Genomic DNA, 14897 nt, shown 5'->3' with positions numbered 1-14897 from the left:
GTGAATAATCTTTGTTGGTGCAAACGGATGACAAACCTTTCCCATATTGATCGGCAACAATTGCTTCTCTGAGATTATTGCCTTTCCTCCTTGGCATTGTGTCACACCTGAATGCCCCACATCTGCACACTGCCAAACCTTCTGCTTTCATAGAGGTACTCACACATGGTGATGATCACTTCCTCAAGTGCATTTTATTAGCAGCACTTACTGCCTCCAGTGGAATTTAGAGTCTAAGGAGCAGCTAAGGGTGTGCTTAATTATATTTCATTTTCAAGGCACTGCTTCTGCATTTTTGCTTTATTTTTCTTAAATAAATAAGAAGCGGGTGCAATATGTTTGGGTTGTTGCTCACCTCAGGTTGTATTTTCTTAGGATTAGATGATGATTTATTATGTCCTGTTATGTAAAACCCTATAAATGTACTTTCTTTTTTACCATGACTGAATTTTGATGTTTTTACTGATGTGCACTGCATGGATGTTCTATGACTGATGATGGCATTCTTTATGATTGTTTCCTCTTTTTTATAAAAAAAAAAAAACAAAACAAAAAAACATAACCACATTCAATTTAAGTTTAAAAAAAAATCATATTTACTGCTGAAAATGCTTTTTACTTTATAACCATATATCATAGAGCACATAGACACTGTGCTCAGTAATAACATTCGGACTAGGAATTATACATTTTATTAAAAAACATAAAATCATGACACAAACATGTATATTTCACTATTCAGTGCTAATCAGAGCTGTAAACCCAGGTTGTAAATTGCATTAACTAAAAAAAGACACATCTTTAAACATTTATTCATCCACTTTTCCCTTAAATGTATGTATTTACAACCCACCCAGCCTCTACTTTGTAGGCATTTCACATGGGTGGAGTGCTTTACTGTTTCTGTTGATCCTGTCTTTTCAGTCAATCAAACAGCTTCACTGTCTGCTCCTGCCTGTCAGATGTTTAAGACAGTGATAGAAATGCCTTAACCTTACAGAAGAGATTGTCACCAGTTTAGGAGAATGTCAGTGTCTTATCCCACCTCTTAGTCTTTTCCAGAGACAAAAGAAAGTTAGTTTACATTCTCACACAGTCTTTAAGTCAGTGGCATTTACCATACTTACATTACTAAGCTAATGCGAAAAAAGTTCATCTTACAGCGTAGTACATACTCACCATCTTCAGGTTGTCATTTCTGGGTCAGTTAAAAGTGGAGCCCACACCAGTTCAGATAATGAATAAGGCCATGGCTGCTACTCTGGTGTTGAGATGTGATAATGTTGTTATTAATGTAAAAAGGGAAACCCCACTCTTACTACCAGATAAAAGAGGCTGGCAGGAAGAGATCCACTCAAGGAGGAGCTTTAAGTGCATCTTGGGTTTTTCCCAGGTGACTTGCTGTCTTCCTTCTTCAAGACTCTTGCATGCAACACCTAAAAGCTCTTGTTGGTCCATCTGCTACTTTTTTTATCCCTCTTCGTCGCTCCTTCTGCTATAGATTGATACTGCTGAATGACGGGGGGAGGGGGGGGGGGGGGTTGAGCTCCTGCATAAAGGAGTTAAGGGGTTATAAAAAACCTTTCCATGATAACACACTACACATTGTTGCCCAGTGAAGACCCTGAAGAAGATATGCTCATTCACAGCTGTGCTGCTTTTAGTCCCATATTTACATTATTACATTCATATATTTTTAGCCACTGTCACTTTAAACTTACACACAGTTATGGAGTAGTAAGAGTTGCCGCCTCCATTGAATATATAAACGTTTAAGAAAGTTGTAATATCTGATTATCTCATACTGACCAACCACAATAACTTATATTGCACATCTTGTAATGTTTCCACCAACTGTTCCACCAAATTGAATAAAACAGTTAAAGCTCAGTGTTCTCAGTTTGTTACTAAGATAAACCAACAGTCACTGTCAGAAAAAGACTTCCATTATTTCACGATTATATGCAACCTTTCTTTCCCTCTCTCTGATCAAACTTTCAGCATATACACTCCTCCTGAGTGAAGACAATTGCTCATCCAGTGATTTAACTGGCTCCCTTCCGCTAAGCATTGTAGCCCTGTGTAACAATGCATGTTACACATTAGACAAGGAGAGAGCATATGCTTTGCCCACTGATCATTACTTCTCCAGGCATCAGCTCTATCCTTTGCTTAGGCTGCATTCTGCCCCAGTAAGGATGATTGTCCTTTATGTTTTTGAGGTGATTCGGCCTTCTGGTTTTGCTCAGACAGAGGCTGGGGTTTAGGGATTTCTGTCTGTGGAGAAAGAGGCGGTGTTGCCTGCTGTAGGTCTAACGTTGGCATCTCTTTCCTGTCACTGGCCTGGGTCTCCAGAGCCGATGTGTCCTTGCAGCAGAAGTACTGCTGCCAGATTTTCCGGAAGGCTGAGCGAAACTTCTTAATGCGGAAAGCGTAGACAATTGGGTTGACCGCAGAGTTGCCGTGGGTGAGCAGGATGGCAATGTAGAGGACGACTTTGGGCTTGTTACGCTCAGGACAAAAGAGTGTGATGCAGTTGATGATGTGGAGGGGGAGCCAACTCACAGCAAAGAGAAAGAGGACAAGAGCAAGGGATTTAGCAAGATTCAGCTCTTTGTCATAGTACCTGTTGGGGTCTGCGTGACTGGTGTTCAGTTTCTTATTGTTAAGCTGCTTGTGGATCATGTAGAAGATTTCTGCGTAGATGAACAGCATGAGCAGCAGAGGTGGGAGCACCCAGCCGAAAAAGTTAAAATAGACCATGTAGTCCATGCTGATGACATTTTCAAACTTGCACGTGGTAATGAGGTCGGAGCTGATGGAGCCGTTCTCCTGGCAGCGCTTCAGGTTGTTCCAGCCTAACATGGGTGTGAGTCCCACAATAAACGCTACTGTCCAACATATCACGACTGCCAGTGCCGCTCGCCGAGGGGTCACCACCCGCTTATACCTACAGGAGTAAACAGCAGAGCGACACGTCAGCACTTTCCCACATAGCATTGTCAGGGCATGCATGTTTTCATTCTTTGTACTTCATTTTTCATATTGTCAGTGTCCTTGGGCTGACAGAAGATGTGATTCACATCTTCACAGCCACAACCCCCAAGACACTTTGTGAAAAGGTCCTTGCAGCACATATTACCTTTTAAAATATGTTTCTGAAATTCTTATCTTTGATACTTGACCTTTGCAAGACTGTTACTTTTTAATGACTTTCTTAAAACCAGAAATGGGTTTTTTTTTAAAGAAAAGAAAGAAAGAAAGCTGCTATTACATACTGGATATTAAAGGTGTTGCAGGCTAGGCTTTCTCATTATTTAAGAAGCTTTATGAAGAAGTAGCCAGAGTCAGAGGGAGGTTAAAAAAAAGGCAGAGGCTTAAAGATCTTATCACTGCTGTCTTGACTTGTAAGTAAAGAATTTCAGGGACCACAACCTGATACTTGCCCCGAGGCAGGGATGAAAGTAGTTATCTGATACAGCTCATCATGGTAAGCCAGTGATTAGTCATTTTCAGATTACTAATGGTTAATGTTTAATGTAGGATGTTTTGGCTGTAAAGAAAACACCCATATTACCACAGGCTGACCTTTGCTAAAGGGTAGCGTGAGGCAAAACAAGATTCTTCAATTTAGCCCAAATGTAGCAGGTGCCATGTGTAGGATGAGTATTGATTAGGGACCCAGACCTTAAGTGAGGTCTGTGTCAGAAGTGCAGAAAAAAATAAATAAATAAAATAATCGAAAAACTGAGCCTGAAAGAGATCGGAAAAGATCAGGTTCTGATCTAAAAACAGGGAGCGTGGTAGAGCATGCAGCATATTATGTAATTTATGAAAATGTTACAATGCTGTATTTGCATATTGTTAAATATAGTCTCTGCAATGTGTGTTGGAAACAAGTGACAATTCCTGAGAAACTTTCTACATGCATAACCCGAGCAAGGACGCCCAGATGCTGCTGTGACAGACAAACTTTACATGGAAAAGTCAAGAGTTAAAACTGATGACAGAATATTACTGTAAGCCTGGAAGACTTCATGGGATTTAACAGGGGACAAGGGTCTGAGGCTTTCATAGGCAATATTCTCAAATAAGTAATTTCTCTTTCCTTCTCGGCTTGTCCTTTTAGCTTTTCAACACCACTGCTTGTGCTTTTACTTTACCCCAGCATGACATGATGTGTCCACCACATACAAAGCGGGAGAAGCAAAGCTGACCACTTCTGTGTCGCTGTGCACCTCTTCAGCACATTAGAGATCCTGATGACAGAAAGACTAATTAAAGTAGTTAGTAGATTGGCCTTGCTCTGTTAAGCTGTCATGGGGAGGCGGATATATATGCATATAAAGAAACTGGCAGACTGGCAGCTTCCTGTATAGTGAAACGAGACCCATACAGAAATCAATGAAACAGCACTGGAACTGTGCTGACTTCTGCTATCATTTCTGGTGAGTACCTCCAACAAATCTATGCTATTTTCATTCGTATCACTTCCCCACATTACACAAATAACGCATGACTCAATCCCGTCCTTAATTTTATCCTTTAGGTTGCAAAAAGGTCGTTACCTGGTCGGGATTTTGACCCTGAGATAGCGGTCAATTGCAATAGCCAAGAGGGCCAGGATCGAACTTTGCGTCAGGACCAGCACCGTGCACGCCACAAGCAGGCAGCTGTAAAAGTGAGTTTGGAGTCCGATGTTGATAGTAATGGCCAAAGGGATGACGAGTGCTCCCACTGCAATATCCGCCAGAGCCAGGGAGACAATAAAACAAAACGTGGTATCTCGCAACGATTTATTAATCTTCACCGCCCAGACCACCATCACATTCCCGATTACAGACGCCACAGCAATTACCACCTCCATTCCGATGTAGACTGAGTCCACTGAGAAGAGTGCCCCGGCCATCCTTGCAGATAATTTTGTCCTTAATAAGAGTGAGCTGCAAAATAAAAACAAAAAAGCCAACAGAACAATCCTTGACTTTTTCTTCCTGTCAGTACAGAATTTTCCAAATGCGTCCCGCTGTGTCACGGCACTCTCATCCTCCTGGTTAGCAGACGAGATTTAAGTTGAGAGAAAATCTAGTTATTCTGACGATGATACGCAGGTTAAGAGCCACAGTGTCTTAGAATGGGGTGTTTTCCTTTGGAGCAGGTGATTACGGTCCAGAGGCGGCTGTGCGTCTCTGCTGTTCTGAGTCCTGCGCCTTCACTTGGCGGAATACACCTGCTTCTTCGGAGAGGAGCGTTCTTGCCATGCTTTGCGATTTATCCGGGAGGGCGCCTCGTGTTCATCACCCAGCTTTTGTCACTTTAATCTAGCAGTTTAAAAAAACATAACACACATCCAATGAGAAACTACCTGCTACAGAAAGCCTCGCACGGCTGCAGCTCCGACGCGGCGTAATTTCCGTTCACCTCTGCCTTTCTTTCTCTCTCGCTCGTGGCGCTTTCAGTGAAAACAGAAATGCTCTTACTGAAAATAGCCGTGCGGGGTTTCTCGCCTTTCGTGTGGCATTGAGAGTTGCTTTCTTGGTTTTATTAGTCGTTTTCCCCTCGGTTCGTGCAACTCCTTCGTTTTCCACGGAGAAATGAAATGGTGCTAGCCTTCTGCAGGACCGTCCGAAAGAAGTAGAGCGAAGGGTGATGTGAACTCTCTGTAACGCCATGTATGCATTTCTCCCACGCCCTTTGGAAAACTAATAGACCTTGGTCACTCGCCCATTGTTCTGATAAGGCGTGAAGGATTGAAACTGCCATGTAACAAAGGCCATTGGAACTGTAGTATTACTGGAGGGAGGCACACAGTAGTAAGCCACTTATTTACTCCTCCAGCCACATACTAAGAACACATCAGATAGAAATGTATCTGTAATAAAAAGAAATATTCAGGTCATTCTAAATAGATCTCTATGCTGTAGACTTCAAAGGCCTGCACTCTCAGCTTGAAGCAAGCCCATCTGAAAAACTAATGGGATTTAAAATTGGAAACCTTGTGACTGATTTAGATCTATTGATCATCCTTTTTTTAAAAAAAAACCCTTTACAGCTTTGTAAGTGGTTTCTGAAAACGGATATATCCTCCTTCAGAATCTGAAGCAGGAACAGGATCCCCATGGCACAATAACCTGCCCTGTTTCTTCCAGTGACATAAAGAACTTCGAGAAGCCAAGTACTGCATAAAATTACAAGCATCCTGTGCTACCTTTCCAAGGTTCAAAGGTCAGCACCAGGTAGCAATGTGAGTACTGACCACAACAGCCACACATGACTGTGTAGATTGGATATGCAGGTGTCACAGATGGAGAACTGCAAACACTTTGTTTCAGCTGACATTCACGGTGAAAACAAAAGGCAAAGTGAGGGGGGCGGGTGTGTGTGTGTGTGTGGGGGGGGTGTTACTACTCTCCGGGATCCACACTGAGAGACAGAGATGACCAGGGGACCAACAGTCAGCAGGATTTCACTGGAGACAATTCCACTCTGTGAGAAGCAGCATGGTGAAAACTGTCAGCATGATGTACAGAGGTCAGCCAATAAGCAAGGAAGGAAGCAGCCATATGGCCCAGTTGCAGCAATTGGCTTGCGACTCACTAGGGACATCTTTTAATGAGCATATGTGTGGTGGCAGTGTTGAGCAAATCAATCATTATAGAGCAAATGGCATGAACTAATTCGCTTGGGTGGAAATGGCTGACATTCAAGATTCTGAATGTTTACACTTTGAAATAAGTCTCATTATCAAGGTCATATCCTCACAGTACTATTGTCTTCAGCTACTTATCAATAAATAGTGTTATGGCTTTGACGAACTCTGGTAAGCAGGAGCAAAGCAAGTTCAAGAGACACCCTCATTTCAGATTTTTTCTCCCACACTTAACATGACATACATAGACCCTTAAATGCTGTCTGATCATGTTCACTGACGCCATCTTCACCGAAATGACGTACTGAAAGGCTTCAACTTTTTATGGCATCTCCCACTATCTAGCCCTTTATTGAATTACTTTTAGCAACCCGGAAATACTAACAGTTCATTATAAAATATTAACTCAGATTGAATTTGGTGAAAGAAACACATCACCAGAAACTTGGGAAAGGCTGGAAAAGTAAGTGGTACTAAAAAGAGACAGCTGGAGGAACATTTTGCATCTAATTGGGTTCATTGGCATCAGCTCAGATACATGACTGAGTATGAAAAGAGCATCTTAGAGAGGCAGAGTTTCTCAGAAGTAAAGGCGAGCAGAGGTTAACCAATCTACAAAAAAATTAATTAATTCTGCAAATTGTGACCGAAGACCGAAAATCAGTATTGGATGCATGTGATCTTCAGGCCCTCAGGCGGCACTGCATTAAAAAGGCTTGATTCTGTCATGGAAATCAATGGTTGGGAACACTTTCAGAAATCATTGTCTATGAAAACAGTCCACTGTGCCATCCACAAATGCAGATTACAGCTCTGTCATGCAAAGAAGAAGCCATGATCCAGAAATGCCACTATCGTCTCTGGGCCAAAACACATTTAAAAAGGACTGACGCAAAGTGGAAGACTTGAAATTAGTAATAAAAATGTTGTGTTACAGTGCAGACAACAAGATAGGGAGCCTGGGCTACTGCTGATCAGAAGACTTTCACTGAAAACAATATATGCGAGAACTGAACAGTCACATGTATCTCATTATTTTTCCCTGAAAAAATCTGCTCCATAGATGCTCTTAGTTTCCATGCAAACATATCAGCTTGATTGTTCTTTAAAATGAATATAAATATGATATAATTAAAGTTATTACCACAAACTATTGTGCACCAGAGAATGAAGTGTTCCACTGCATTTATTACTTCCTTAATAATAATAATAATAATAATAATAATAATAATAATAATGGATTGGATTTATATAGCGCTTTTCAAGGCACCCAAAGCGCTTTACAATGCCACTATTCAGTCACTCTCACATTCACACACTGGTGGAGGCAGCTACAGTTGTAGCCACAGCTGCCCTGAGGCAGACTGACAGAAGCGAGGCTGCCATATCGCGCCATGGCCCCTCTGGCCTAATAATATACTTTATAGCATTAAAACAATGATTTAGTGGGAATAAATACTGCACATCTGATTGTAGAGGAAATAGATTTTGCTGTTATTAAATTGTACATTATCATGTGATTTTTGGTTATGTGTTACAAAAATAGAGTTAAGCTGGCTTTAAGTCCTGACCACTGTCTACAGCAGCCTCACTGTGGCTCAGCCCCTGTAGATAATCATATACTGTGAATTGAAGTGCTTTAATATGTTTTGATTTCCTTTTTACACTCAAGAAAAACAACTTTATGGGCACTATAATTTGGTGTAAGAGCTCCTCTCAGAGCTGCCAGCTGGGTGCTCCACACCATTCAGCCTACTCCACGCAGCTCACCTGCTTCTGACCCAGAATGTGTCCAGGAAATTTACCACCACTCACACTCGAAGAATGAGCTGACAAGGTGAAAATGAAAAATCTCAGCAGCTCACATGGCAGTTTGCTGTGCAATATCAAACTGAAGCCCTCATTCGATGAAACATGGAATGTTTTGATGAAAAATAATAGCTACAAAAATGCATGTTAATTCTATATTTATTGTTTATTTAAATTGTAGTTTTTGGCAGAAAGACATACATTTTAAAAACATTAGATAACCCTCAAAAATACTGTAAAGGCAATGTATATAGCTGCACGTCACTCAAACAGCCAAACTAACTGAATCACTCCCAAGGACATGGCCTCAGTGTCATCACTCGTAGCGATCACTCAACAGCACACAATGTATTATAAATAAGCTGGCATTTTGCAATCCAAAGTAGTTTGGTGTGTAAACCAATAAAGGTCTACTTAAATGTTAGAGTGTGGGTGTAGAGTCATTGGTGTAGTTTCCCTAGTGATGGCCTGCAAAATGTAAGCTTCCTTCATTTATGTTTAATTTTCTACTTAAAACCCATATTAATGTTTCTTAACTACTGCAAATATCTATATTACATGACGGGAAACTGCTATGTGGAAGCTGCTGTCACATGCTGACCTTTTTTTCATTTTATTAATAGCACAGCAAGAACAAGGCAAGAACACATTTCATCAAATTTCATTGTCTTTCATTCACACCAGCAGAATAGAACAATACGTTTTACGGAGATTGTGCGCTGTAACTTTTTAATGGCAAAATATTGAAGAGTCTGCTTTAAAATGACATCATTTGCAGCTGCCTCCGCTGTGTTAATTGGTCCATTGTGTACCATTCCTCCTGACAGAACTACTTGCCTCAGCTATAATGTTGGGGTGTCTGCTCTAAATGTGTCTCTTTAGGTCAGGCGGCAGGATTGGGCTGAACTCAGAGGTCCGACCGGGCCACTGCAAAAGTTTATTTTATTATTTTGATTTTTAGTGTTATTGTCCTGCTCTATCACTCAACTTCCACTAAGCTTCAGGCTGTTGCAAGAGCCACACCTGCATTATCGCGTGAGATGTCTTAATAAAAGTGGGAATTTCACCCTCCATTCCATCATGGCAAGTCCCCATCAAGGCCCCCGAAATATGATGGTGCTGTTTCTACTCTGGGATCATGTTTTCATAATTGTGTTGGTTTACAGTTGTTAATAAACAGTTGCTGCGTGTCAAGGCATGCAAATGTAAGTAAGATGATCATGTGTTTAGAGAGGAGCGGCTTGATAATGTATGCCCTGTGATGGATAGCATGTTCTGTGTAAGCGAGGGCAATGATTTGGGTATGATTTGGGTATTTATGCATATGTAGTCATAAACAAAGATGGTAAGAGCCACAGTGGTACTACATATTTTCCATAATCATCATTTGTAGCTCCAAATCCTACTATGTTTTCCAACAGCCTCCACTGTGTTTGTTTGAATTAGCTGGTCATTATGGATGAGAACAGCAATTTGTGTGATATTATTTTAAATGGAAAGAAAAAAGATGGAACCGTTTTGTTTGACTAGTTTACACAAACCTGGTGTCACTTCCACAGTCTCACATGCAGATGTTTGCCCTGGGCCTTTCGGCATACTCTGGGTGCTCAGTGAGTCACAGTCACAGTGAGTGAAAACCAGTAAGTGCAAAATGAATCTTGAAAAGGGCACACAAACCATGGTCTCCTGCTTAATTATCTTGTAATTACAGCACTTTATCTTATATATTACAGGACCCGCAACCCACCGTACATCTGTTATTGGGCCACACGATCTGTAATTTAAGTACTTCCCTTTTAAGTGCTTCTCTGTGTAAGCAGTCAAGTTGGCCTCTCCTCTTTTGCATTAAGTTCTTTATGCAAATCAGAAGCGCTCAACATGACTCACCTCACCTAAAAACTCCCAAAAAAGCCTTTTAAACTAACCACTGACAACCGCACACAAGGGGAGCTTCAGCCACTGCAAGAGTTACCTCTCATCACAGTTTTTTGTTGTTTTTTTTTTCAAAACCAGATTTGGCTGAACTGTGGGAGCAGGAGGGCACCAGTCAGTCATCCACTGGTACACTCTACAAACATCCCTTCACATATCATTGACTTTATCATTAATTCAAACAGTTTGTTTTCTCTGGTAATCCAATATCTCCTCAACCATCCAGAGACTGACGTCAAAGGGCACCTTTTGTGTATCTTTGGAAGCCTGTGGCTTTGAAAAAAATGGCAGTATTTACTGTATCCACTGAACAAGAGAATGGCATTGTTTACATGTAAATACAGATATTTTGAGAGTTCACGCGTTTGCAGACGCTGTACGTCTGCAAACGCTGTAGCCAGTTGGCTTAGCTGAACAATTATATTAGTTACAATATGACAAAAGATGCCGAAACGCACCTCCAAAGCTCAACAACTGATACATAATATTTCATACTTTTAATAACCTAAGGATGACTTGACAGCATCATTGCTTTTTTGCTTAGTTAAAAAAGACAGGTGCATTTAATAGTAAGCATTATATCCAAGGTCTGAGAGGAAGGGTGATATTTTATTAATAAGATAAATCCTCGCACTCCGTGTGTGTGTGTGTGTGTGTGTGTGTGTGTGTGTGTGTGTGTGTGTGTGTGTGTGTGTGTGTGTGTGTGTGTGTGTGTGTGTGTGTGTGTGTGTGTGTTTGTAAGTGTACTAAAACGTGAATAGGAGTTTTTCATGCTGTTGCATGCTGGGGGAGCAGGCTGAGGGTCGCAGATGCCAACAGACTTAATAAACTGATCCGTAAGGCCAGCAATGTTGTGGGGATGGAGCTGGACTCCCTCAAGGTGGTGTCGGAGAGGCGGATGCTGTCCAAGATAAAGACAATGTTGGATAACACCTCCCACCCACTCCATGACATGTTGGTCAGTCACAGGAGCTCGTTCAGTGAGAGACTGAGATTACCGAAAAGCACCACTGAACGACACAGGAAATCATTCCTGCCTGTGGCCATCTCCCCGTACAACGCATCCACTTAACACACTGTTTGCTGCTACAACTACACATGTTTCTTTTCCAAATATTTATTTATAAGTGACTTATGTATGTATGTATGTATATATATGTATATATTGTACTATTCTTAGTTAGCGTATTGTCTGTCTTGTCTTAATGTTGGTTTAAAATGGAGCACTGTAACAAAAAATAATTTCCCCCAGGGATCAATAAAGTATTCTGATTCTGATTCTGATACTTAAGCAAAAAAAAAGAAAAATGCCAAACCCAAACTACAGGCTCGGTAATGCAGCTCTGTGGGGAGAGGATCTCACAGTCATCCAACACCAGCCCCAAATAAGATTACAGTGCAGAAAATACTGAGGTTATCAAATTCTCTGCTGTGTTTCCCACAGCTCTTCGCCCCACATGAAAGAGGCGGCAGCAGTGAGTGCCCCTCACTGAATCTCTCTCTCAAAATTTCAAGGTTAGAAATGTAACTCAAGTGGCATGTTGACATTTTTAATATTCACTTAACATCCCCGCCCAGCTCCATGATCAGTGCTTGACTTGGGTGAAAGCTTTTCAGCACCTCCCACAGATGGTTTTACAGTAATAAAAAAAGAATTTCCAGCCGCCTACGCAACATCACAGAATTATAAGCGGCTCCATTTGCAGACAAAAATAGAAAAGAAAAAGTAAAGAACCCACATCCTGTTGCCTTAAGTGTTAGTGAGTGGGGCGCAAATTGTTTTCACCACAGACTTTGGTAGCAATTAATGCTGATCTTAAAAAAGAAAAAACATTTCTGATGAGTCTTATCTTTCTGCTTGTGGGTGTGGAGATACTGAAGGAGTTCTTGATAATGATGAAGACTCCCCCTGCTTCCTTTTCTCAATATGTGCTCCTTTTGTTGCTTGACAACAGTAACAGAGAAGTTCTTTGACAGCAGCGTGTACAGTAGCATCCCTGCTTGATCACAGCTTCCACATTAAATATTGATGCTTTACATTTTATTAGCTGTCAATACAAATTTCTAATTAGTCTACAAGGGTGATAATTAGCAGAATACAATGTGGAATGGCTGGGTATGCTTATTACTGCATAAACAAGGCTCCCACTATAGAATTTCCTCAGCTCGTATTCAGAGGAAGCAAGAAGAATAAAGTGAGACCTGAATAATTATAGCTTTCAAAACCCAAGTCAGCAGTTACCTTTGAAATCAGGCTCTTGTTCTCATTCACCTCAGCAGCACTGAACACTCCCTCAGTTTGGCATACAAAGGCATCACCGGGGAAACTGGTAGAGAATCACTGAAAGGGAAATGATATAATTAAATAGAGAAATGGGAGAGATGCGTCAGTTAGGGAGCAACTACACAGATGAGAGAAAAAAATAAAGGGAAATGGAAGGAGAGGTGGGAAAAAATGTGTGGGTTAATGACAAAACTCCGAATCTAATCTGTTTAAGAGGAGTGGTCAATCCTGTATCAAAGGACTTGGTGTGGCCTCTTGTGCATTTATCGCTTCTAGATGGGTCTTTTAAGTCACAGCCCATTTTGCTGCGATGTTCCTTTGAAAAGAGACTTTGGAAAAGCAGGTCCTGATGAGTTAAAGAAAACTGGGTCAAACATGTAGTTTCAGCTCTCTGTGGGAGAAGATGTTGTGCTACGGCTTCGGCTTCTTTGATGTCGGCTCAGTGATTTTGGAGGCTGCCAGGATCCAGTGTTGTAATAGAAAGAATTAATAATCAAGCCTAATTCTATAGCAGGGTACATCAAAACACTCCAGTATTCACTATGCACAATTTGAATACTAAAGGCTGTCTGTTTGAATTCCGACTAGATGCTGTTGATTAGACAGCAGAAGCATTTCATCTTGTTTCATCAATTTATTCCTATTCGTGCCTGAGTGTTTGTCTTATTGTCCATAGCTTACATAATGTATAACTTACTGCTGACTCTGTTTTTGCAAAGAAACAAAGCTGTGCTTGTATTTCACTGCTGCACATCAGTTTAAAAGGGCAGGCACGGCTGCATATTAAATTGACAGCTGTGATGAAATCAGGTGGTTGTCTTGGTCAAGCTGGTTGTTTTTTTCTTTGTTTGTCTGTTTGGTCTATTTGTCAGGCAATACTATGACTTCCTGTGACAGCCCTGTCAACCTTTGTTTAGTGGCTTAATTATGCCAAACTGTCATGAAACTGTTTTAACTACTACTTTTTAGATACATAATGTCTGTGAGACTCTGCAGAAAAATCTGGAGAAACCTAATGATTTGGGTTGTGAATAGTTTAGGTTTCTGCTGACCTGGTAGCAATCAGCTACTGACAGCAGAATTGCAGGCGTTATTCTGCCACGGCTTTAACGCATCTTCTAGAAACCACTGAGTTTTTCACAACAGCAACTGAGATCTTGACTTACTGTTCAGTTTATTGGATGTCACAGATGTAAGCGTGCACATCTTGCACCTCTCAAGGCAGCATTATTACCTTTAAAAATGTAATAATGTTTCCATTTAGTTTTAGAGACGTTGATTCAATTTATGTGGTCAGTGTGGAAGCTGCAGCTTGTGTTGTAATACACTGAGACAAGTTTATAATGTTAGTCTACCCTTATTCATATAAACAAAGATCCAGTGCAATTCTGCATTATTTGTTTGTGTGCAGGGAATATGCACGCTGTGTAATGGCTCTTCACTGCATCTGCCTCGCAGCTGTGCGTACAGAAAATGTGTTGGCCAGTCTCCATAAAACAAACCCCACCACCAACAACCCATGGGGATTTGTTGGTATAAAGGACCAACCTTAAGGCTGACATCCGCTCCGCCTACTGGAGGAAAAATGACCTGGCAGGTTACTTTTGCATCACTTAACTGCGCTGCATTCACATTGCATGTACGCTTGCATGTCTCGCTGCAGCATTCTTCCTGTTCACCGCCTCTCAATCAGATCTTTGACTGATATGTGGAAAGGCTGATATGTAATGGAGAGTTATGCACGCAGGTCATCGGAAGCTTTTTGAAATAACCAGAACATGAAGTAAACACTGTGAGAAAGACATGGTTTTCTTAACTTAACTGCCTCAAGCTGTGAAAAATCTCCATGAATAACAATCATTCCTCAGCAGAATTTGTAGGCACTTCAAAAACCAATATTCTCTTCGCCTCTCAATTAGAATATGACAACCCTGGGAATGAAAATAACACTATCTGTAATAGTTGAGTCAGACAGAAGGATGAGTGAGATTTGTGCAAATTGTTTTACTCAAAGACACTGTCACTTCTTCACAGAACAGCAATGCTACTTGTAGTCCTTAAAAAAGAAAATGAAAATTAATTTCAAAGGGTCATCTGCCTCTTGTCACTTCAAGTTCCTTTCAAGCCATCCAAGGTCTGAGAGGAAGGGTGATATTTTATTAATAAGATGAATCCTCGCACTCCATGGCCGCTTGCTTTTTCAAGAGCTCTATTGCACGTGAA

The 14897-nt window shown here is 41.0% G+C and overlaps 1 protein-coding gene across 1 annotated transcript; it reads right to left on the bottom strand.

Annotated features, from left to right (window-relative positions):
- Window positions 1-228: 228 nt before the first annotated feature.
- adora1b (adenosine A1 receptor b) lies at window positions 229-5677 on the bottom strand. Its single transcript, XM_085394591.1, has 2 exons — window positions 4569-5677; window positions 229-2950 (listed from the first exon to the last, which is right to left on the bottom strand). Exons 1-2 carry the CDS (start codon window positions 4907-4909, stop codon window positions 2173-2175), a joined length of 1119 nt encoding a protein of 372 aa, XP_085250717.1. The 5' UTR covers window positions 4910-5677; the 3' UTR covers window positions 229-2172.
- Between the last annotated feature and the right edge of the window lie 9220 nt (window positions 5678-14897).

The sequence above is a fragment of the Rhamphochromis longiceps genome, linkage group LG20 (genome assembly GCF_057381845.1).
Source record: "Rhamphochromis longiceps isolate RC_006_pf linkage group LG20, R_longiceps_female_GT1.1, whole genome shotgun sequence".
Lineage (NCBI taxonomy): Eukaryota > Metazoa > Chordata > Actinopteri > Cichliformes > Cichlidae > Rhamphochromis > Rhamphochromis longiceps.
Note: the sequence above shows the minus strand (reverse complement) of the source record. Positions and strands in the feature narration are given on the sequence as shown.

Excerpts from the sequence above, each read along its gene's own strand:
- adora1b (XM_085394591.1), bottom strand. The coding sequence starts at position 4,909 with ATGGCCGGGGCACTCTTCTCAGTGGACTCAGTCTACATCGGAATGGAG. Across the intron at positions 2,951-4,568 it reads AGGGTCAAAATCCCGACCAG|GTATAAGCGGGTGGTGACCC; the intron begins GTAACGACCTTT and ends TTACTCCTGTAG.